Raw genomic sequence first — 25,376 nt, 5'->3', positions numbered from 1 at the left:
GTGATTCACAAACATTTTCATTTAAGTCAAAGGGGTTAAAAACTAAAGTACTTAAGTCACTGTTACTTGTTTTTGAAAGTAGAGATGGCTGTTGTTCAGTAGTGGAGTTCATGAGGTTTGATTACTGGCGATGACTTAGTCGAGTCTGGTTTCTTCATGTGTTATCCTTCCTTGGTGTGTCTCTCGGTGGGTGCACGACCAGCCGATCGTACCGTAAGTATGCCACGTTTCCTCTCTCTCTTGCTGCCCGCATTTCCAGTAGGAGTTCTTTCCTCTTTTGGCGTACTGCTTCCGAAAAGACTTTGTTAATGTAGATGTTCAATCCTTTGAGGTACTTTGCTCTCTGCATGATGGCTTCTTTGTCTTTGTATCAGAGAAGTTTCGCAACAATGGGTCTTGGCCGGCCATCTTCCTGGAAATTTTTTTTTTCTCCCCCTATTTGAACTTCTACTTCATTTTATTATTTTATTTCTACTATTGTTTAATTCTTATTATATTTTTCCCATTTATTTTATGTAATTTTATTCTCTATTGTTTACTGTTTTGCTTTTACTTCTGTAAAGCACATTGAACTGCCACTGTGTATGAAATGTGCTATATAAATAAACTTGCCTTGCCTTGCGCTGTTCGCGCTCCAAATCAGCAATAGGTGTTTGCAACAATGAATCATCCCAAGGGCGCACACACTACATGCTCTGTGCATGTGAACATGAGCAGGGTGCTCAAGCTGCGCCAGGCTCGAGTGCATGAAGGAGTGACAGAACCCCCTAAAGAGCTCCCTCTGGGAGGTAAAGTCCTCCTTGGGTGGCCTTGGGATAAAAGGCTTGCCATCCTCAGAGCTCCGCTCAGGCTCTGGACAGACGTGACAATGGAACCTGGGCTTAGGTAGGGGCTTGGGCTCGGGTCAGGCCTTGAACAGGGGCAAGGACACAGATGGAGGTTTAGGTTCCAGTCGAGCCCTAAACAGGGGTATGAGGATACTCGGGGGCTTAGGCATAGACATGGACTGGGCTTGAACTCGGGCTCTGGACTGGGCATAGATTTGGACTCAGGACTAGACATGGACTTGAGCTCCAGACAGGATATGGACTCAGGCTCCGGACTGGACTTGGGCTGCAGACTGGGCATGGACATGGATCCAAGCTCCGGACTAGACATGGACATGGATTTGGGCTTCAGAAGAGGCATGCACATTGACTTGGACTCAGGCTCCAGACTAGGCATGAACCTGGACATGGACTCTGGACTAGGCATGGATAGGATTCGGCATAGATATGAATTCAGGCATGATTCTGGGCTTGAGCATGGGCATGGACCCTGGCATTGGCATGGGCATGAAGTCAAACATGGGCATGTACTCAGGCATGACTCTGGGCTTGAGCATAGGCATGGACCCTGACATCGGCATGAATTCAAGTATGGGCATGGACACAGGCAGGAGTTTAGGCTTGATCTCTGACCTTGGCATGGACACAGGCATGGGTACTGGCATTAACATGGGTATGGACTTGGACAAGGGCTTGGATCTTGGCATTGGCATGGATTTGGACAAGGGCTTGGATCTTGGCATTGGCATTAACATGGGTATGGACTTGGACATGGGTTTGGATTTTGACATGGGCACTGGAGTTACAGCGTCCTCCCTGAAGCCCAGTAGTGGGGCGAAGAGCTCATCCCCATTGAAGCCTGGCAATAGAGCAACGACATCTTCAAAGCCTGGTGGCGGAGCAATGATCTCCTCAAAGCCAGGCAGTGGAGCAAGCAGTGGATTGGAAGCTGCCCTTTTGGCCTTCCGAGTTTCAGCCCCCCCAAAAAATTTTATGGGGGTCCTTCTCGGTCTTGGTGTGGGATTGCACAACGCGCCTGTAACCTCCCACTACATCCATCATTTGGCGAAATAAGAAATGAGGCATAGAGACAGATGTAGGTGCAGGGAAGTTTTATTTTACAGGCACACGATATACAAAATCATGAGGCAAGGCCCGAGAAACAAACTGAAACAAACGAAAATGAAACATAGTCATAAACAGAACAAAAAACAGAGTACTTAAACATGTCTAGGAGTGAACATGAACATAGATACAGAGATACACAAAACAGTGTGAACACTTCATGCCGTGTGTATAGCCAGCGTCCCTTTATGCACGCACTGATCATGCTCCAGATCAGCAACAGGTGTTTACAGTGATTAATCATCCCAAGCACATGCACGCTACATGCTCTGTGTGTGTGGATGTGAGCGGGGTGCTTGAGCTGCATTCGCCTTAATCTTTAGGTTACTGTACTAGCAGTCAGTGCCGAGTGTAATTATAATGTAATTGTATTTATACAGACTTTTTCATGCTAATTTAACACATCTGAGGAAAATGTTAATATTCCAGATTATTTTTGATTTCTACTAGACCTTTTATAGTGTTAGTGTTACTACAATGCACATGGTAGCTACAGTTATTAACTGTTAGCTAAACACACAGTGTGTATACTCTATGTAGGTCACTGCTGTATACATTATATTTTGTTTTAATTATAGTTGCTGTCTCTGTGCTTGTGTGCTGGCCACACACACACACACTAGCTATTACAAACCACAAGCCAGAAATCAGTATATGAGTAACCAGTGTGTCAGGGTGCAGGCACTTACAGATGCAAACACAGGGGAGAGCGGGTGCATCACAAACTGGTAACCAAATCCAAATCAGCAATCAGAAGAAGTGCTGAAGCGATGCAAGATGGCTGATGGTTGCTATAGCAAAATCACTAGCTTGTTTTCATATGAATGTGTGTCTTCTCCACCAGTGTTCTTATATTGCTGTGAAAACATCAAACTAGCAACATTAGGATTTAAACGTCCATTTGTGCGTGTCGTGTTTCAGTCACATGTCTTTATAGAAACGGATCATTCCACTGTGTTGTAAAATGGGAAGACCAGGAAGTGTTGCATGCTGACAGTAAACGCTTTATTTTCATTATAAAGAGCAAATTTCTCACTGGAAAATAGTTGGTGATTGCTTAGAATACACAGTATTTACCTCACATGTAAGTGTGGATTATTACTTTATCACGTTTTCAAACACGACAACTGAAAATACCCATGGATGAGCACATTTAGTTTATTAAGATTTTTACATTTCGCTCAGATATGTCAAAATCGCATTGTATTTCCACCATTGTATATAAGCTCAATAAAGCTTGGACTTTCGCTAATGTTAAAAGCTGTTGCTTACATGGCTAATATTGTTGTTGTTGGGTTTTTTACATGGATTTTAAGAATAACGGTTGCTGGTGCTGCATTGGTTCGTGTTCAACCAATCAATGTACACTTGTGTCTGGATCAGTTGTCGTACACTTGCGTCACACATGGTTCCACTTGTGTTGAGATAGTACCTACCTTGACGTATGTGCTAAAAAATTCCCTCAAAACTGCATTCTAAGATCTCTGTTCTCATTTCCTGCAGTGTGGACACACACAAAATGGGAACTTCCTCCAACAATTCTAAGACCTATGGAAAAGTTCTGTCAGTCTAACAGCACCTGTCGCCTCATCGTCCACGTTTTCTCCCCAAAGGCTTCATTTTACTATCTTGGATTTGAAATTTTACAAAGCTCTTTATATTTATTCATTGAGAAAACAGCACTCCATCCTCCAATTTGTGTTTTTTTTTTCTTTGATTGCAGCCTGGTTTGCAGCCTGATTGTTGGGGTCTGATTTAAAGGGTGTTATTGAAGGGAAATTGCTTAAGGTTCCTCAGGATTCTTGTGTAGGTGAAATATATGCTGGTGATGAGTGGGCTGGTATAAAATGCTATGTTAAGGACTTGTGAGGAATGACTTTGTGTGTGCCTGTCAGGTGGAGCTGCTGCACTGCGTTCCTAACTCAACGACACTGAGCGCGGAGCAGGAGATGGATGTGGAGGTGGCACGCTGTGGTGCTCTGGCTCTGTGGAGCTGCAGTAAGAGCCGCAGGAACAAGGAGGCCATCTGGAAAGCTGGGGGGATCCCTCTGCTCGCCCGCCTACTTAAATCCCCCCAGAAGAACATGCTCATCCCCGTGGTGGGCACGCTGCAGGAGTGCGCCTCTGAGGTCTGATTCTGAGGACATAAACTCTCACTGTGAACAATGCACTCAAAATCTGCATCATAAGACTGACATAATCATGTCATAAACATGTCCTATTTACATCAAGTGACATAAGCATGATAATGATATTATGTCACATGCTAATTGTTACTCTACTGAGCATAGTGTTTTATGACAGATTTTCTGATGCACACCTCATTAAAACGGCCATGAAGGAGTTTAAAACCATGGTCACAAAGAATACTTGTTTCTGATTGAACGATGGTTTTAATTCTTCTAACCTCTCAGACTTCTTAGATTTCATAGTAGACTTGCACTTCATCAGTTCAAGGTAAGGATGTGAAAACTTTTGCATTAACTCTGTTAACTAGAGCATTCCAAGAAATTAGCAGAAAGTCATTTCTTTAATGATATAAAGTATCTTTTTCATCAAGTAAAACATAATAGAGCACCAATTAACATGTGAGATAATGCCCTCAGAGATGTAGCCATAGAAACAATTATAGAACTGCACATGTATTATATATTGCTAAGATTCATCATGGTACATGTATGATATATTGCTAAGTAACCATGATATAAGCCCCTTGAGATGTAACCTTAGCAGCAGTTACACAACAGTACATTTATAATGCTAAGTAGCCATCATGATAGCCAGATAATGCCCATGCCTATTTTTGTCTCATAAATTATTTTCTTACTCATTTGTGGGTGGCTTCATTTATGGGTGAGCATAATCTCTTGCACATGGTGGTGGTGGTAGCAGTGGTGCTCTCATGATAAACATTATTACATATGAAGGAACATCTACCACGATATGCTTATGGCATTGTTTTGTCAGTCTTGATTACCTTGCACACCAAATCAGAATTTTCTGATGAAATATTTGCATGAAATCACACAGGTCATTAAATGTGTCTTATTAGTCTTTAGTGTAATTTCAGTGTGATGGAAAATAAATTGGGATCAGTCTCGTTTGTTGCAAAATTTTGCATGGGTTATCAGAGGGATGTCAAATAAGGCGAGTTTATATGAGCTGACTGGCTACCCTGCTAAAAGTGTTGTTTCAGTGAGTCACTTACAACCCCAATTCCAAAAAAGTTGGGACAAAGTACAAATTGTAAATAAAAATGGAATGCAATAAATTTACAAATCTCAAAAACTGATATTGTATTCACAATAGAACATAGACAACATATCAAATGTTGAAAGTGAGACATTTTGAAATTTCATGCCAAATATTGGCTCATTTGAAATTTCATGACAGTAACACATCTCAAAAAAGTTGGGACAGGGGCAATAAGAGGCTGGAAAAGTTAAAGGTACAAAAAAGGAACAGCTGGAGGACCAAATTGCAACTCATTAGGTCAATTGGCAATAGGTCATTAACATGACTGGGTATAAAAAGAGCATCTTGGAGTGGCAGCAGCTCTCAGAAGTAAAGATGGGAAGAGGATCACCGATCCCCCTAATTCTGCGCCGACAAATAGTGGAACAATATCAGAAAGGAGTTTGACAGTGTAAAATTGCAAAGGAGTTTGAACATAACATCTACAGTGCATAATATCATCAAAAGATTCAGAGAATCTGGAAGAATCTCTGTGCGTAAGGGTCAAGGCCGGAAAACCATACTGGGTGCCCATGATCTTCAGGCCCTTAGACGGCACTGCATCACATACAGGCATGCTTCTGTATTGGAAATCACAAAATGGGCTCAGGAATATTTCCAGAGAACATTATTTGTGAACATAATTCACCGTGCCATCCGCCATTGCCAGCTAAAACTCTATAGTTCAAAGAAGAAGCCGTATCTAAACATGATCCAGAAGCGCAGACGTCTTCTCTGGGCCAAGGCTCATTTAAAATGGACTGTGGCAAAGTGGAAAACTGTTCTGTGGTCAGACGAATCAAAATGTGAAGTTCTTTATGGAAATCAGGGACGCCGTGTCATTCGGACTAAAGAGGAGAAGGACGACCCAAGTTGTTATCAGCGCTCAGTTCAGAAGCCTGCATCTCCGACGGTATGGGGTTGCATTAGTGCGTGTGGCATGGGCAGCTTACACATCTGGAAAGACACCATCAATGCTGAACGGTATATCCAGGTTCTAGAGCAACATATGCTCCCATCCAGACGACGTCTCTTTCAGGGAAGACCTTGCATTTTCCAACATGACAATGCCAAACCACATACTACATCAATTACAGCATCATGGCTGCGTAGAAGAAGGGTCCGGGTACTGAACTGGCCAGCCTGCAGTCCAGATCTTTCACCCATAGAAAACATTTGGCGCATCATAAAACGGAAGATACGACAAAAAAGACCTAAGACAGTTGAGCAACTAGAATCCTACATTAGACAAGAATGGGTTAACATTCCTATCCCTAAACTTGAGCAACTTGTCTCCTCAGTCCCCAGACATTTACAGACTGTTGTAAAGAGAAAAGGGGATGTCTCACAGTGGTAAACATGGCCTTGTCCCAACTTTTTTGAGATGTGTTGTTGTCATGAAATTTAAAATCACCTAATTTTTCTCTTTAAATGATACATTTTCTCAGTTTAAACATTTGATATGTCATCTATGTTCTATTCTGAATAAAATATGGAATTTTTAAACTTCCACATCGTTGCATTCCGTTTTTATTTACAATTTGTACTTTGTCCCAACTTTTTTTGGAATCGGGGTTGTACGTTCACCTGTGAAGAAAAGGGGGTATCATGCCCTCCAGGAATCATGCTTGAGCCAAGTTTTAGTTACTGATGGATGATCAATCTTTTAATAACGTAATCCATAAAATCCACTTCGTTCATCTTTCATCCACCGTCAAACTGACAGTACAAAACACAACACAAAATCAGTAGAAAAATCATAAACCCAGATATAAGACGCAATATAAATCAAAAACAGCAAGACAAAGAAACAAACATACCTCGCTGGCTGCGTATAACTGAAGAGGGAATGAGACTTAAAGCTTAAAACACAGCATCAAACATTTCAAACTAGCCCGCGGCTTGTAGCATGGCCGCGAGCATAGTCAAGTCCATCACCTAGGCGAGTGGTACGGCACCTAATAATGTCTGTGTGCAACACCTGACATCGCCTGACCCAACATGACCCAGCATAAATATCAAATTAAACACAAACATATTCTTGGACATTACAGACATGATATTTAATGAAAACAAAAAATAACAAAACAAACTACGACAGTTACACTCCCACCAAATCACATATTAGTTGATTTCACACAACATTAAAAAAAAAAACAAGCATTTAATATGAAACTCAATTATTCTGCTTCAATTAAAACAACTACCTTGTGCACAGGTTTATCAAGATAAAGGGGTTTAGAATTACATCTTCCCTCATGGTTCAAGGTGGAATCTCCTACCAACAGTTTAACCCTTCTGACTCTCCCATCAGTGCTGGGATAAACCTCAGCTACTTTAGCCAATTTCCATTGATTCCGAGGAGAGCCATCCTCTTGTAAGATAACAATGTCATTCACCTTTATATTTCTCCTTTCTCGGTGCCATACTTGTCTCTGTTGTAAATTAAGGAGATACTCCTTCTTCCACCTGGTCCAGAATTCATTTGCCAAGAACTGTACTTGACGCCATCTTTTGCGCAAATACAGATCCTCACTCATGAAATGGCCAGGAGGTGGCGACAGAATACCAGACTTCATTGTAAGGATGTGGTTTGGTGTCAGGGGTTCAGGGGTTGTTGGATCATTAAGATATTCAGTTGTTAGCGGTCTGCTATTAACAATGGCCATAACTTTGTACAAAAAGGTTCACAGTGAAGCACTGTCGAGTCTTTTGCCAGACTGGTCCAAAATTGCTGACAGAACACTCCTGATGGTTCTTATCTGTCTCTCCCATACCCCCTCCCATATGGCTTGATGATGGGGTGTTCATCACAAACTCACATCCATATTTCTTAATCTGCTCCTGATCCAGGTCTTTCATGGCATTTAGAAATTCCCTCTTTGCACCTACGAAGTTGGTACCTTGATCACATCTTAATTGCCTGACATTTCCCTGTATTGCTATGAATGCACGCAAAGCATTAATGAATGCATCAGTGGTAAGGTCATCCAACATTTCAACATGTATAGCTCAGAAACACATGCAGGTGAAGAGAAGACCATACCTTCTCAGCTCTTTCCTTCCTTTCTTCACGTGGAATGGTCCAAAGCAATCTAAGCCACAATACATGAAAGGAGGAGTCAATTCTGTTCTCTCTGGTGGCAAATCTGCCATCCTTGGTTTCTGTATGTGACCCCGTGCTTTCTGCACATTGTGCATTTGTAGATGTGAGACCCGACTGCGCTACTACAGCCAGTGATCCAAATTCCATTGGAGCGCAACTCATTCACCGTCATTTCTCTTCCTTGGTAGTGCACCTTTTCATGATAATGCTTAATAAGCAAAGAGGATACATGACTGACCCTTGGCAGAATGGCAGGATGTTTGATGTGTGGATGAAGAGCTGATTTTGCCAGCCGTCCCCCAACTCTAAGTAGGCCATACTCGTCTATAAATGGACTTAATTTGTACAGTTTATTTACAGGGTCTTTGAGTCTTACTTCACTGCATTGCTGAATGCTCTTGATTTCATGAGTGAACGCTTCACCTTGGACCAACTCAATTATGAAAAGTTCTGCCTCTTGCCTTTCAGCAATACTAGTACTATTAAGTTCATCATTCACACCCTTTAATTATCTAGCATAGCGCTTAAGACAAGCAACAGCCATCACTGCTCTTTTCCAGTCAGAAAACTTTGAGAGACGGTCTAACAGTGTCCTCTCTTCTTTCACCGTAGTGCTGAGCACCTGGACTCTTCGAAGTTCCGGATCATCGACGTCAAGCTCTCTCACCGTCTTGTCTTCCAGTGATAGCTGCTCATTCCATAGGAAATCTGGACCAGAAAACCAATTTGAATTAACCAGTTCTTTTGCCATTAGGCCTCTTGAAGCGTGATATGCAGGGTTATCTTTAGATCGCACAAAGTGCCATTGCTTGGCATGTGTAAGAGACTTAATCCTCTGTATTCTATTTGTGACAAAGATGTGAAAACATCTGGCATCATTATTGAGATATCCAAGAACTACTTTGGAATCAGTCCAGAAATGTTCTTGGAGACAGTCTAATTCCAGTTCAGTTTTCAACATGGCACTCATTCTTGCTGCCACTACAGCTGCACATAGTTCGAGTCTGGGTACTGTAGTTACTTTAGTGGGGGCAACACACGACTTCCCCATAACTAGTGAGCAATGAACATCTCCTTTGACATTGGTTACTCTCAAGTAGGTACATGCTCCGTAACCTGTGACGCTAGCATCTGCGAAGTGATGAAGCTCATAATACTGTACATCTTTAAAGTCTGCTGGGACAAAGCTACGTTTGATTTTTACACTGCAGAGGTTTGGAAGATCTTGTAACCATAATGTCCACAGTGTTCCAAGCTCTTCTGGGAGTGGCTCATCCCAACTCACTTTATCTCGGCAAAGTTGTTGTAGGATCTGCTTTCCACAGAGAATGAAAGGTGCTAAAAACCCCAATGGGTCGTAGATGGAAGCGACAGTGGCCAACACTCCCCTTCTGGTCATTGGGCGTTCCTTGACCGTAACCCTGAACTGGAAGTCATCAGAAGATACGCACCACTGCACACCAAGAACTCGTTCCATGTGTAGCTCTCCAAAGTTCATGTCAACATTCTTAATGCTTGGGGCACGGTCCTCCTCTGGGATTGACTTCAGGACTTCCATACTGTTAGAAGTGAACTTGTGCAAATGCAGCTTGCCTGTACCACACAACTCCTTTGCCTCCTTAATGAGTCGGATTGCTTCAGTATCAGAGGTTACACTAATGAGCCCGTCATCTATATAAAAGTTTCTCTTGACAAACTTAATTGTGTTCTGGTCAAACTGACCCTGGGCTTTAAGGGCTAGGTGTTGAAGGCCAAAGTTGGCACAGCCAGGTGAAGAGGCTGCCCCAAAGAGGTGGACTTTCATTCGAAAGATTGATGGAGGAGACTGAAGGTTGCCATTCTCCCACCAAAGGAATCTCAAGTAGTCTCTGTCGTCAGATTTCACGTGGAATTGATGTAACATTCGTTCTATATCACATGTGATGGCAATAGGGCCCTTGCGGAACCTGCAAAGGACTCCCAGCAAGGTATTTGTAAGTTCTGGCCCAGTGAGAAGGTGGTCATTTAAAGATACATCTTGGAATCTAACAGAACAATCAAAGACAACATGTATTTTTCCAGGCTTTTTAGGGTGATAGACACCATGATGGGGAATGTACCAAGCTGGATCATTGTTTACTTCCTCTTTTGGGACCTTTTCTGCATCGCCATGACTAATGAGATCTTCCATAAAGTTAATATAGTCAGAGCAATATTGCTGATCCTTCCTCAGTCTTTTGCCTAAACACATCAAACGCTGGATGGCACAGGACATATTGTTAGGCAGCTTTGGCCTTTCTCGTTTGAATGGAAGGGGCATTTCAAGATGTCCATCCGGCTTGTGTCTTATTCCATCCTTCAGCTTAGTCAGAAACAGAAAATCTTCCTGGGAAAATGTTACATCTTCTACTTGTTCACTGAAATCGGCTTCCAGCACTTTCATGACATCTTCAGGAGTGACCATTTCCTTGACCTGGGTCTTGAGAACAAAGTGAACTTCAGTTTTAAGCTGAACTGGTTGCTGTAACTGTCCTTTTAGATGAGCTGATGATTTGGGTTCAGGGATTACTTGCTTCACTATGATGCGATGACTCACTCCAATTGCGTCACAGCCATGCTCAGAATGTTGGACATAGTTCACTATACTCCAACCTAGGTCTGTTCTCTGAGCAAAGGGTTGATCTCCTTCTCCACATACTACTTCCCTTGGCATTAAGGCTTGTGGGCAATTATACCCTATTAATAGGCCGATCTCACACTTCCTTTGTGGAGAAATGTGTGGCGCAAGATGTTTCAAGTGCGGCCATGCTCTTGCAATCTCTGGAGTTGGAATATATGATCGATTGGCCGGAATGAACTCACGAGTATAAGCTGTTGGCACTGTGATCTTTTTGGATGAAGACAGCCCCCTTATCTGCAGTCCCTTAAGCCTCTTACAAGATACGATGGTTCCCCTTGATGACATTGTTGACACCTTAAGCTTTACTGGTTCGCCTTCCAGCTCCAGTGCAGCAGCCACTTCTTCTAAGATAAAGGAAGAATCACTCTGAGTCTAACAACGCATAAACAAGGAGTTCCTTATCTGAACCATATGACACATACACGGGTACTATTGCTGACGTCTGCATGCTATGGTCATCCTGCATAACCCTGTTAGATGTGGCTTCTGCAATATCATCTTGTAGTGTTGACAGCAACTGTTCTTCACTGGAATTTACCACCTCAAACTGTTGTCTTTGTTGTTGTGGGCGATCTTCATGTAACGAGGTAGGGTGGAGTCTTGAACAAACATCACAAAACATCCTTCTGGGACAGCTCTTGGACTGATGGCCAGGGTTTAAACAGCCAAAGCACAGCCTTTCGTTCTGAACAAATTTTATTCTGCCAGCAAGTGGCCTTTCTAAGAAAGTTTGGCACTTCTGTAGGCTATGACCAGTTATCTTACAAAGAACACATGTGGTGAACCCCCCTTCATTTGTACTGGTGTTAAAGGTCTTTGCACTGAAGGTTTGAGTGTTGGAAACGGCTGTACTTGTATTCTTATTCTTAGCCTTATCAATCTCACAGGGCCGCAATGCTTCATGGGATGTTATCGGGTTGCAAGCTATAGCAGCCTCCATTGAAAGAAACGTAATAAAGTAACTTAAATTGGGAAAGCTGCCATGCTCTAGCTGGTACTGTGTGGCTTTCCGATTCCATCTCAGGCTCAGACAATCAGGCAACTTGGCAGCAAGTTTTTGATTTTCCATTGCATCATTAAGTACATGTAGGTTCTCATTCTCGTTCATAGCACAATTACAGCTGCGCAAAAAGTCCACAAATCATCTTAATTCTCTACTGTCTTTATTGCTTATTTTTGGCCAGGCATACAGCTTGTCTCTAAATGCTTTAGCAATGACAAATGGCTGACCATATTGATCATCGAGCAGTTCCCAGGCTGAACTGCAAGAGTCCTTTGAGCCAAGCAGAAAGTTACCCTCCAGGGCTTCGCTGACAGTGCCTCCCACATATCTTTGAAGAAAGAACATTTTCTCAGAAATTGGTATGTTCTTTCGTTCTATTAGCGTTTGAAATGAGGACTTCCAATGGCTGAACTTAAGTGGATCACCACAAAAGATGGTGGGCTCTGGAGTAGGTAGCCTGTTCACAGAGATGGCTTCAGCCAAAAGATTGACCAGATCGGAGTTATCTGTCTGAATGCTTCTAGAAAGCACATCACTCACAAGCTGTAGCTGTAACTCTGATCTAGCAATTTTGTTACTTGTATGCTTAACATCTAGAGGCTCAGATACAAGGACTTGTTGCAAGTCAGCATCACCTTCGTCATATACCTGAAGTCTCGGTTTGGCAGCGTTCAGAGATTTTAACTTTTCTAAACGTTCAATCTGTCTTTTCAGGGTCTATACAGACTGCCTTCTGGCCGCTCTCTCCTCTTCTTGCTTCTTTAAGAGTGCTTCCTCTCATTTTTGCTTCTCAATCTTGCGTTCAATTTCTTCTCTCTTCTTCAAGGCGACGGGACTTTGCTGCTGCTTCTTGTTCTGCTATCTTCTTATTCTCTGCATCAAGTGCTTGTAGCTCCTCCTGGCAACGCTCTTGTTCAGCCATTATTTTTAGTACTGCCCTAGTGTGAGCATACTCAGCGGAAGCTTCTTGACGTTTTACTGATGCACAAGAATGAATGGAATTACCATCACAGCCATTGTATACAGGAAGTGAGATGCTGGAAGCAGTTGAGGCAAAAACAGAGTCAGCATCAGGCCAAATGATCTGTTCGAATGCTCCTTGCATTTGAGCTGCAGCATTTTGTCTTACAATCTGTGTAATTGCTGTGCTCTTATCCAGCTTGCAACGCATAGCATGAGGTGGAATATCAATAGCTCTGTATGTTTCATAAAGATTATATAGTTCTTCTTGCTCCTTCTGCATACGAATAACATTGTCTTGTAGAATGTCATTTGGATCATTCCTTGTGACTGATTTTTTCACTACTTTAGCAAGAACCTTCCAGCAGTCATAAGCATCCTCAAAGCGAAGAAGCAATGTTTTTAGTTTTCCACTCTGCAATTCCCTGCCCTTTTCAGTCAGCGTATGGGCTCTATCGCTCCTGCGAGGCTCCTCAGAGTGTACGGCTTTCTGAGCATTAGACTCATTTTCCTGCTGTGACTCTCCAGCTTGCTCTTTAGGTAATTCAACTTCTTTACTTGGTTCAAACATTTTAAAAAATTGTGTTCGATATATAATTAAGCACTAGGTGAAGTAAGCCTTAGTGAAGACAAGTTAAAAATGTGATCATAAAACAACCAAATTCCGCCACTGTCCCTCAAAGTGTACATACACACTATGCAGGACTTAAGCATAAGCTTATGCATGAGCAATACACAAGGGGTAAGCTATGAAATGGTCAACCAAAGGTTAAAAAATAATAATAACTTTGCTTCTTAAATGTGCAAATTCAAATTACCAGAAATGTGCAATACTTTCATATAAAAAGATCACTTTTCTGTGCAAATTAGGCATTTACTAGGTGCAAAGCAAACTTTCACAATATAAAATAATGCATTCACTTTCAGAGAAAATTAAGCTTACTGGTGTGCAAATTGTCCGTCAGTAACACAATATTGTCCACAGACTATATTTTGACCAAGAAAACACTCTAAATCGAGTCATTAAGCATATATCACGTTTAAGGAACCTTCAGTCAAATGCAAAGAGAGAGTCTTAAATGATTAGCTTATCTGTTTACGTCCTCCGGCACGCGCAGGTTGAGCAGTTCGACATTCCTTTTTCTTTCGTAGTACACGTCCGAGCCCGTTTTAAGTCCGCAAAAATCCAATGACTCCAGTCCGTACGGTAATAAGTCCGTTTCGAAAGTTCACAGACGAGCTCAGGTAGTTCGGATGAGTGAAGATTTGCCAACACAAATTCGTGCAGGGCGTACTTGGGAATTAAAGGAGGCTGCAGACAGAGCAGACTGAATTGGCTGCAGATCCGCCTGGACTTACTTGCAGGTCGAGTTTGACTATCATGCCCTCCAGGAATCACGCTTGAGCCAAGTTTTAGTTACCGATGGATGATCAATCTTTTAATAACGTAATCCATAAAATCCACTTCGTTCATCTTTCATCCACCGTCAAACTGGCAGTACAAACAACACAAAATCAGTAGAAAAATCATAAACCCAGATAAAACGCAATATAAATCAAAAACAGCAAGACAAAGAAACAAACATACCTCGCTGGCTGCGTATAACTGAAGAGGGAATGAGACTTAAAGCTTAAAACACAGCATCAAACATTTCAAACTAGCCCGCGGCTTGTAGCATGGCCACAAGCATAGTCAAGTCCATCACCTAGGCGAGTGGTACGGTACCTAATAATGTCCGTGTGCAACACCTGACATCGCCTGACCCAACATGACCCAGCATAAATATCAAAGTAAACACAAACATATTCTTGGACATTACAGACATGATATTTAATGAAAACAAAAAAAATAACAAAACAAACTATGACAGTTACAGGGGTATTCATCTATGGAAATGATCCAGTTTTTCATAATTATCCAGTTTTTCATGGGGGCAAAATATAGAAAGTTGTTTTACCTCAGACACTCTGCCATGCATTGTTCAGGCTCAATGAGCTCTCTAGTTTGTATGTAGCTTCCTCAGGTGAGGAGCCAGGATACCTGAGAGAGGCTCAAACTCTTCCACAGTCATCCCAAAATATTGTCAGAACCTGTCATCATACAGCTTTAACTCTTGAATAAGATTATGACACTCTTCTTGTTGTCATCTCCATTCCAACAGGTGTACTCAAAACTTTCTCTTTCTTTAGAGCATGTCTATAATTATTATGACTTCTTCACTGCTAGACAACTCCATCAGTGACTCAGGACACTACGGACAGTCATGGCACAAAACCAGCGTGAAATGAGCATGAAATAGAAACGAAATTTTTTTTTTTTAAATTCACATCAAACTCTGTGTAGGAAAAATTCACACACATTCTTCACATTGTAATTTTGTGTCATATCTGGTGTGTAAAGGCCTTTATGATGCAGGGATTAAGTAAAGTTTTACAGTAAATTTAAGTAAACTGTTCATCTTACAGTGCCGTAACTATCAAAGTAACTATACAAATGTAGAATGGAAAAATCTCAGTGCCTGTAAACTAGAGACGCATTGATATCAATGATAGTCTCTCTAGTTTGTATGTATCAGTCTAATACTATACTTATGTACTCATAATCCTAAAAAAAATTCTGATACCAATATCTGATACAGGTGATACCATGTCATGCCATGTCTTGCATACATTATTGCATTAATGTAATAAAAATAAAACTCAGAATGAGAACATGTCTACCGACAGTACAAGATTCAGACACACACACAAAAAACCCTAAAAAAAACCACCTCAAATCAATCCAAGCTTAGTTATTTAGCTAACTAATACATGTAAAATTAACTCACTAGCATAAAGAACAGGTCTACAACTCCAATTCCAAAAAAGTTGGGACACTGTAAAACATAAATAAAAACAGAATGTGAAGATTAGCAAATCATAGAAACCCTATATTTCATTGAAAATAGTATGAAGACAACATATCAAATGTTGAAACTGAGAAATTTTATTGCTTTTTGAAAAATATATGCCCATTTTGAATTTGATGTCAGCAAAACATTTCAGAAAAGTTGGGACGGGGCAACAAAAGACTGAAAAAGTTGTGTAATGCGAAAAAAAACCTAATTTGGTTAATTGACAACAGGTCAGTAATATGATTGGGTCTAAAAAGAGCATCCCAGAGAGACGGAGTCTCTCAGAAGTAAAGATGGGGCGGGGTTCACCGCTCTGTGAAAGACTGTGTGGGCAACCAGTGCAACAATTTAAGAATAACATTCCTCAATGTAAAATTGCAAAGAATTTGGGGATCACATAATCTATGGTACATAATATCATTAAAATATTCAGAGAATCTGAAGAAATCTCTGTATGCAAGAGATAAGGCTGAAAATTGACATTGGATGCTTGTGATCTTCAGGCCCTCAGGTGACACTGCATTAAAAGCAGACACGTATCAGTAGTGGAAATCACTGTATGGGCTCAAAAACACTTCAGAAAACCATAGTCTGTGAACACAGTTCATTACTGCATCCACAAATGCGAGTTAAAACCATATATAAACAATATCCAGAAACATTGCCACCTTCTCTGGGCCCGAGCTCTTTTACGATGGACTGAGATAAAGTGGAAAATTGTCCCGAAGTCTGATGACTCAAAAGTACAAATTCTTTTCAGAAATCATGGACACCACGTCCTCCAGGCTAAAGAGAAAAAGGACCATCCAGTTTGTTATCAGTGCACAGTTCAAAAGCCAGCATCTGTGATGGTATGAGGGTGCATTAGTGCACAGGACATGGGTAGCTTGTACATCTGGGAAGGCATCACTAATGCTGAATTATATATATATATACATTTCAGAGCAATATGCTGTCATCCAGAGAAAATCTTTTTCAGAGAAAGCCTTCCTTCTTTCAGCAAGACATTGCCAAACCACTTTCTGCACATATTAAAACTGCATGGCTCTGTAGTAAGAGTCCAGGTGCTAAACTGACCTGCCTGCAGTCCAGATCTGTCTCCCATTTAAAACATTTGGCGCATTATGAAGCACAAAATACAACAAAGGAGACCCTGAACTGTTGAGCAACAGAGATTGTATATCAGGTAAGAAGGGGATAACATTTCTCTTTCAAAACTACAGCAATTGGTTTACTCAGATCCCAAACATTTACAGAGTGTTCTTAAAAGTAGAGTTGATGCAACACAGTGGTAAACATGCCCCATCCCAACTTTTTTGAAACATGTTGCTGACATCAAATTCAAAAGGAGCACATATTTTTCAAAAAACAATACAATTTTTCCGTTTCAACATTTGATATGTTGTCTTTGTACTATTTTCAATGAAATACAGGGTTTCCATGATTTGCAAATTAACACATTCTGTTTTTATTTACAGTTTACACAGCGTCCCAACTTTTTTGGAATTGGGGTTGTATAAGCCTAACTCGCATGTGTGTGCTTTTCATGGCCATTATTTAAACCAGGGAAACATCAACAGAGCTAAACAGTGTTCCATGACGTTCCTGACTGATTAGGTTACTCATTTCAGTATTTGTATTGATGAATATAAAAACAAACAAACATGGACTCATTATGAAAGTAATCACTCGTGTAAACATAACTGAAAATCTGATTCAAAATCCCTAAAAAGCTGTAGTTGAAATAGCAGTTGGTCATGTTATTTGAGATGCAAAAGCTGCATGGTGAAGGATGTTCTTTCATTCTCTTGGGCAGCGGAGCTACAGGATTGCCATAGAGAGTGAGGGAATGATCAAGGATTTAGTCAAGAACCTTAGCTGCGACAACCAGGAGCTTCAGATACACTGTGCGAATGCCATCTTCAAGGTAACCTTCATGCTGCCGAGCACTGTGACCGATGGCCTTTCAGCACTGCTAAAGTGCTTTTACAGCTGCACACAGCCTCTTTCTCACTCCTCTGAAATGGAAAGGGTTTGAAATAAATAGCAGACATATGTATCTCATCAGCTTGGGGCTGATTTGAAGTTTGTGTTTAGTGTGCAGAGGAAAAGCAGACACGGGACCTGGTGCGGCAGTACAATGGCCTGCAGTCGCTGGTCACTTTGTTGGAAAAAGCCAACAACAAGCAACTGCTTGCTGCGAGCACTGGTGCCATCTGGAAATGTTCCATCAGCATGGAGAACGTGGCCAAGTATGCCTGCATTTTATTGTTTATAATCCATGGAGCGTTATAGATATCTAATAACACATTTATAAATTATGGAATGTGCTATATGTGGTTTGTACAAGATAAACAAAATCATTTTAACAAATGTTTGTTCTTAATCAACATGTATTCCAAAATTAATTTAGCATTAGGAAAAATTACATTTCCTGAGCACTGTTTAATCCAACTTTGTCATCATTTGCACTACTTGGTTCATCAGATATTGAATGTTGAAACATCCACCATGCTCCTGTGCCATTGTGGATGCTCCATTCCATTATCGTCAAAACAGAGAACTCCGTACAAATGAATTAAAAGATGTTAATTACAAAATATCCACCAGATCAGAAATGAGTGAATCAATTAGCAAATAATGAAGCTATTATTTTCCTCACCAATGTTAGCATGAACATAGATCAGTGTAGAGATGATGAGACGATGAGGCTCCTCGACCGACTTTCACCTCAGGTAATGAGATGATTCAGCATTAATGCTGCTGTTCGCTCAATAGAGTCGGTCATTGGTTGTCAAAGTGGGGTACAGGGATCTGTGAAGCATAGCCAGGGGGCCAAGTGCCAAAGTAAACTCATAACTAATGTGTTCTATCAATGGAAAGTTCAGTAATAGAAAGAAAACATTAAAATGTTATTTGACTAATTTAAATAACGTTCCTGAAATAAATTCTTAGTGAGATGGTCCTTGGAATTTTATTTTGTAGTTAAAGGGGTCCCTGGATTGAGAATTCACTGGATTAGGTTATAAATGACAAGGAAGGTGTGGAAACAGAATGAAATATTTAAATGTAAGAATCATGCAAAATACATTTTTCAGTTCAGAGCAGGCTCTAGTTTTCAGAACTGTACATTTTCAACGAAATAGTTTAATTCTCTTTTACACTCGTTGAAGTAGGAGCTAGTCTAGGTTGTTGGTTAGAATTATGAATCCAGTCAAGTTAATTTTTTTGAGAAAATTTTCAATCTTGAAGGATTTCCTGCAACAGGTTAGAGCACTGTTTAAAAATTGCATGTGATTTTTAGGATTAGTAGATTTTCAACCAAGTGCCAATCAGAGTGTGTAAATGAAAAATAGTGGAGTGCAGAGTGTGTGTTACTGACATGTACAGTATATACTCAGGTGCTGTTGAAGGCTGTAATTGGCTGCAGATTGGCCAATCAGGTCTGTACTCATGCCATGAGAGCAAGGAGGACACTGAGGATGTGCAATCACTTGTCATGTCTTTATGAAATGTCTCATTTGTTCACATTGCTCAATTTTTCCACTGCTCATTGCTGCCTGCCTCATCCATCTCTGCACTAAGGACATCCAGAAGTCATTATTCCAACCAATTGCAAACATTTTTCTCCACTCTGATCTTTTAGGATGATTGTTCACCAGAGGAATGTGTTTACTCTTTTTACACCCATGCCATTAATGAAAGAGTAGGTTAAGATTGGCACTTGAGCAAAGCATGGTGATGAGTTAGTCAAGAGAATTAGCGGATTTGCCCTCCAGTTGCGTGTGCTTTAACAGCCTAGCGCGAGCTTTTAAATGACCTTTTAAAATCATTTGTCACAATGGCATATGTGGAGGACATCAGCCTCCATTCCATTTCCCTCACCAAGCGTGATGATGCTCCTCGAGGCTTTCCTGTTGTAATTTTTCTGCCACTGGATGTTTCTGAAATAATTTTTATTCAAATTTAAATAAGGCAACTTCTTGCTCTTCATCCCACTGTTTGTAGCTGTTAGGACTGGGACTGTTTTGGCCTCTAGAGGCCACTGTTATTTCCTTTTCTGGTCATGTTTGTTTTGGGCCTCTAAAGGTCACCACTGTGTTCTGTGTTTTGTTTTTGTCTTATTGCCTGTTTCCTGCCCCGCCCTGTCCTTAATTAGTTTGTGTATTAATACCCCTGAGTTCAGTCCTCTTGTCACGGAGTCTTTGTGCTGTTATGTTTAGCTCCAATTACCTCTGTTCCGATTTCCTCGCCTATGTCCTTGTGTTCTTTGTATTTTTGCTTTCTTTTGGACTTTGTGGATTTTGTTTTTGACTTTTTGGATCTTCTGAGCATTTGGATTTTTACCCCTTCTTTTCTGGTTATTGGCTTTTGTATTGACTTTGAACTTTTGGATTTGTTCATTTTTTCCCTTATATCTTCTGAGCGTTTTGGATTATACTTTTTGGATTTTTTGCATGTAAATATTGTAAATAAACCTTTTGATACTTTTTCTACTTCCACCTCACGCCTCTGCATTTGAGTCATCCCCCTGGTGGCCTACTGGGGGTTTGCTGGATTATCACACCAGTGAACCAGGTTCAAATCCCAGCAAAACCCTAACAGAAAGACTCTGTCATGACCGACTCAGCAGAGGCTTCTTCATCTGTCTACCTGGCCAACCTTCAGGGAATGATGGCTGCATTAACATGCCTCGGATCCACCATGGACACTCATGGACGGACTCTCGCAAGCCAACATGAGACCCTTGCTTGCCACGAGGTACTGCTTCAGCAGATTGGGAGAACCCTGGCACAGCTGACTTCTCTGCCCCCATCTCCTCCACCTGATTCTGCTCCTGCTCCACCATCCGCTCCTGCTCCAGTGCCTCCTGCCATGCTGCCTTCTTCACCTCGCGAACCCAGCCTTCCTGCACCACAGAGGTATGACGGCAAGCACAGTGAGTGTCGAGAGTTCCTTACCCAGTGTCAACTCACCTTTGAGCTTCAGCCTACCACCTACACTATGGATTGCCGCAAGATTGCCTTTGTGATAACCTTGTTAGCTGGTAAGGCGCGAGCCTGGGCTACTGCTATCTGGCAGAGACAGGGACCTGAGTGCTCTGATTTCCAGCTGTTTACTGAGGAGATGCTGCATGTCTTCGATCAAGCAGACATCAGTAAAGACGCAGCCAGAAAGCTCATGTCCATCCGGCAAGGGGGAAGCGTCGCAGACTATGCCATCTCGTTCCGGATGCTTGCAGCAGTAAGTGGATGGAATGAGACTGCCCTGGTGTCAGCCTTCCACCATGGTCTGTCTGACCCCATCAAAGACAGTCTGGCTTCTATCGGATGCCCTAGTGACCTCGAAACACTGATCTCACATTCTACTCGTCTGGACAACAGGATGAGAGAATGTTGCCAAGTCCTGAGTCTCCCCGGCCTCCCTGCCTCTACCTGGAGCCCATCTACCTCCTCCAGTGACTGTCCAGAACCCATGCAAGTGGGTCGTACTCACCTCTCCGCATCTGAGAGGGAGCGCAGAAGGAGGGACAAGTGCTGCATCTACTGTGGCAAGCCTGGTCACTTCCGAGCATCGTGTCCCGAGCTCTCGGGAAAAGGACCGCCCCGTCCAGCCGAGGGAGGGTTGTGATGGGGCCTACCCTCTCTCCTGAACTCCCTGGCCAAGGAGTCTACATCCCGGTCTCCATCTCCTGGGGTGAGTCCGTCCACTCTTGTCAAGCTTTGTTAGACTCAGGGGCAGCTGGAAACTTTATGGATATTCACTTCGCCCAAAGTATCAATGTCCCAACTGCACCTCTTAAAGTCCCACTGTCTGTGTCTGCCCTGGATGGCCAAGCCAAAGGTGATGGAAGAGTCATCCAAGTAACTTCTCCAGTCTTCCTCCAGTCTCAAGGTCACAAGGAAGAAATATCCCTGCACCTGATTCCATCACCTGAGTTCCCAGTTATCCTAGGTCTCCCTTGGCTTACCCGCCACAACCCTCGTATAGACTGGGTCACTAGCCAGGTTGTGGAGTGGGGTCCTGCTTGCTATGCCTCTTGTCTGCTCTCTAGCTCTCCTGTGTCTCCTGCTGAGCCTCCTGATCTCACCGAGTTATCTCAAGTTCCCACAGAGTACTGGGAACTTAAGGAAGTTTTCAGCAAGAGCAGGGCCGCCGTTCTTCCTCCGCACTGTGCCTACGTCTGTGCCATCGACTTGCTCCCTGGGACTACCCCTCCTCGTGGCAGACTGTTTTCCCTCTCTCAGCCAGAACGCAAGGCCATGGAGGAATACCTCAAAGATGCCCTGGTCTCTGGGTTCATTCGACCCTCCACCTCACCCGCTGGTGCCGGCTTCTTTGTCGGCAAGAAGGATGGGGGGCTCCGACCATGTATTGACTACAGGGGCCTGAACAAGATCACTGTGCACAACCGATATCCCCTTCCGCTGATGTCCACAGCATTCGACCTGCTCCAAGGCGCCACCGTCTTCACCAAGTTGGACCTACGGAACGCATACCACCTCATCCGTATCTGACAGGGAGACGAGTGGAAGACTGCCTTTAACACCCCGTCTGGGCACTACGAATACCAGGTGATGCCCTTCGGACTCACCAACGCACCAGCTGTTTTTCAGGCCCTAATCAATGACGTCTTGAGGGATATGATTAACCTGTACGTTTTTGTCTACCTTGACGACATCCTTATCTTTTCCAAGACCGTGCAGGAGCACCGCCACCATGTCCGCCAGGTTCTCCAGAGGCTGCTACAGAACAATCTGTTCGCCAAGGCCCAGAAATGCGAATTTCATGTTCCCAAGGTCTCCTTTCTGGGTTTTATTGTTTGGACAGACCAACTCCAAATGGACCCAGCCAAGACCCTGGCCGTCCGGGACTGGCCCACTCCCAAGTCCGTCAAAGAGGTTCAGCGGTTCTTAGGATTTGCTAACTTCTACCGCAAATTTATCAGGAACTTTAGTTCTGTAGCAGCACCCATGTCGGACCTCACCAAAGGGACAGGTGGATCTTATGTCTGGTCTCCTCAGGCAGATAAGGCATTCAAAGACCTCAAGGACCGCTTCTGCATGGCACCCATTCTGGTCCTCCCGGACACCTCCCAACCATTCATCGTGGAGGTGGACGCCTCAGACAGTGGTGTCGGCGCGGTGCTCTCTCAACGTTCGGAAGGAAAGCTGCACCCCTGCGCTTACTTCTCCCACTGCCTGAGTCCTGCGGAGTCCCAGTATGATGTGGGGGATCGAGAACTGCTAGCGGTCAAACTGGCCCTTGAGGAGTGGAGGCACTGGCTGGAGGGAGCGCAACATCCATTCCTGGTTTGGACAGACCACAAGAACCTGGAGTACCTCCAGCAAGCCAAGAGACTGAACCCACGACAGGCTAGGTGGGCCCTGTTTTTCAGTCGGTTTGATTTCACCCTATCGTACCGCCCCGGCTCCAAGAACACCAAACCTGACGCACTGTCCAGGCTGTTCTCTGCTACTAACAGGGAGAGTGAAGTCGGGCCTGTCATCCCTATATCCCGCATTGTGGCTCCTGTCCGCTGGGGTATTGAGGAGACCGTTCGACAAGCTCAACACCGGGACCCTGATCCTGGGACGGGGCCACCGGGCCTCCTGTACGTCCCTCGTCAAGTCCGGGCCAAGGTTCTCCAGTGGGGTCACTCTTCCCCTCTCACCACCCACCCAGGAGCTCGGAGGACCCTGGACTTCCTGAAAAGACGCTTCTGGTGGCCTAACATGGAGAAGGAAGTGAGGTCATTCGTCCTGTCCTGTGAGGTCTGCACCAGAACCAAGAACCTGCGACAGCGTCCCCAGGGTCTCCTGCATCCTCTGCCTATTCCCTGGCATCCCTGGTCCCATGTGGCGATCGACTTCATCACGGGTCTCCCTGAGTCTCAAGGTAACACTGTCAAATTGGTCATAGTGGACAGATTCTCCAAGGCCTGCCGCTTTATTCCACTGTGCAAACTCCCCTCTGCCCTTGACACTGCTAAATTGTTGTTCACTCATGTCTTCCGAGTTTTTGGTCTCCCTCAGGACATCGTCTCTGACCAGGAGCCCAGTTCTCCTCCCGAGTATGGCACGGCTTCTGCAAGAGCATCGGGGCCACTGCCAGCCTCTCCTCTGGGTTCCACCCCCAGTCCAACGGCCAGACGGAGAGGCTCAACCAGGACCTGGAAACCACCCTGCGAGGCCTGGCTATGGATAACCCGACATCGTGGAGCACCTGGCTGCCATGGGCAGAGTACACTCACAACACCCTGCAGTCATCGGCCACCAAGCTGTCGCCGTTCCAGTGCCAATTCGGGTTCCAGCCACCTCTGTTCCTGGACCAGGAGGAGGACGCTGGGGTGCCCTCGGTCAACCATTATGTGAGACGGTGTCGCAAGACCTGGAGCAAGGTCAGGAGGACACTCATCCAGACTTCCAGTACCAACCAGACTCAGGCCAACCGCCATAGGAGACCTGCCCACACTTTCCGCCCTGGGCAGCGGGTTTGGCTGTCCACCAAGGACCTTCCGCTGGGTGTGGAGAACCGCAAGCTTGCTCCTCGCTACATTGGCCCCTTCAAGGTTGTACGCAGAGTTAACCCTGTCTCCTACCGGCTCCAGTTACCACGTATGCTAAGGATCAACCCTACATTCCATGTTTCCCTGTTGCGGCCCGTACTGACGTCCACGTATGCCCCTGCCCCTAGGGACCCCCCGCCCCCCCGCATCTTCCAGGGTCAGACTGTGTTCACCGTGCACCGCCTGCTGGATTCCCTCCGGGTTCGCGGGGGCCTCCAATATCTTGTGGACTGGGAGGGCTATGGCCCTGAGGAGCGCTGCTGGGTCCCAGCTCAGGACATACTTGATAAAGAACTTTGTCGGGACTTCCATTCGGCCCATCCTGATCGTCCTGGGAACATCAGGAGACGCTCCTGGGGGGGGGGGGGGGGGTCCTGTTAGGACTGGGACTGTTTTGGCCTCTAGAGGCCACTGTTATTTCCTTTTCTGGTCATGTTTGGTTTGGGCCTCTAGAGGTCACCACTGTGTTCTGTGTTTTGTTTTTGTCTTATTGCCTGTTTCCTGCCCCGCCCTGTCCTTAATTAGTTTGTGTATTTATACCCCCGAGTTCAGTCCTCTTGTCACGGAGTCTTTGTGCTGTTATGTTTAGCTCCAGTTACCTCTGTTCCAATTTCCTCGCCTATGTCCTTGTGTTCTTTGTATTTTTGCTTTCTTTTGGACTTTGTGGATTTTGTTTTTGACTTTTTGGATCTTCTGAGCGTTTGGATTTTTACCCCTTCTTTTCTGGTTATTGGCTTTTGTATTGACTTTGAACTTTTGGATTTTTTTATTTTTTCCCTTATATCTTCTGAGCGTTTTGGATTATACTTTTTGGATTTTTTGCGTGTAAATATTTTAAATAAACCTTTTGATCCTTTTTCTACTTCCGCCTCACGCCTTTGCATTTGCGTCATCCCCCTGGTGCCCTAGTGGGGGTTTGCTGGATTAGCACACCAGTGAACCAGGTTCGAATCCCAACAAAACCCTAACAGTAGCTACAACATGAACACTGGTTCCTAT

The 25,376-nt window shown here is 43.6% G+C and overlaps 1 protein-coding gene across 1 annotated transcript in view; it reads left to right on the top strand.

The window, feature by feature from the left end:
- LOC132897517 (outer dynein arm-docking complex subunit 2-like) overlaps nt 1-25,376 on the top strand; it is a 68,372-nt gene that overhangs the window by 4,288 nt on the left and 38,708 nt on the right. Inside the window, exons 3-5 of the mRNA XM_060938782.1 lie at nt 3,848-4,081; nt 17,625-17,735; nt 17,906-18,060. Of these exons, the coding sequence (XP_060794765.1) occupies nt 3,848-4,081; nt 17,625-17,735; nt 17,906-18,060 (500 nt within the window). The remainder of the gene's footprint in view (nt 1-3,847; nt 4,082-17,624; nt 17,736-17,905; nt 18,061-25,376) is intronic.

Source organism: Neoarius graeffei, chromosome 14 (genome assembly GCF_027579695.1).
Source record: "Neoarius graeffei isolate fNeoGra1 chromosome 14, fNeoGra1.pri, whole genome shotgun sequence".
NCBI classification, from domain to species: Eukaryota; Metazoa; Chordata; class Actinopteri; order Siluriformes; family Ariidae; genus Neoarius; species Neoarius graeffei.
The sequence above is the reverse complement of the archived record's forward strand: the minus strand, read 5'-3'. Positions and strand labels throughout refer to the sequence as shown.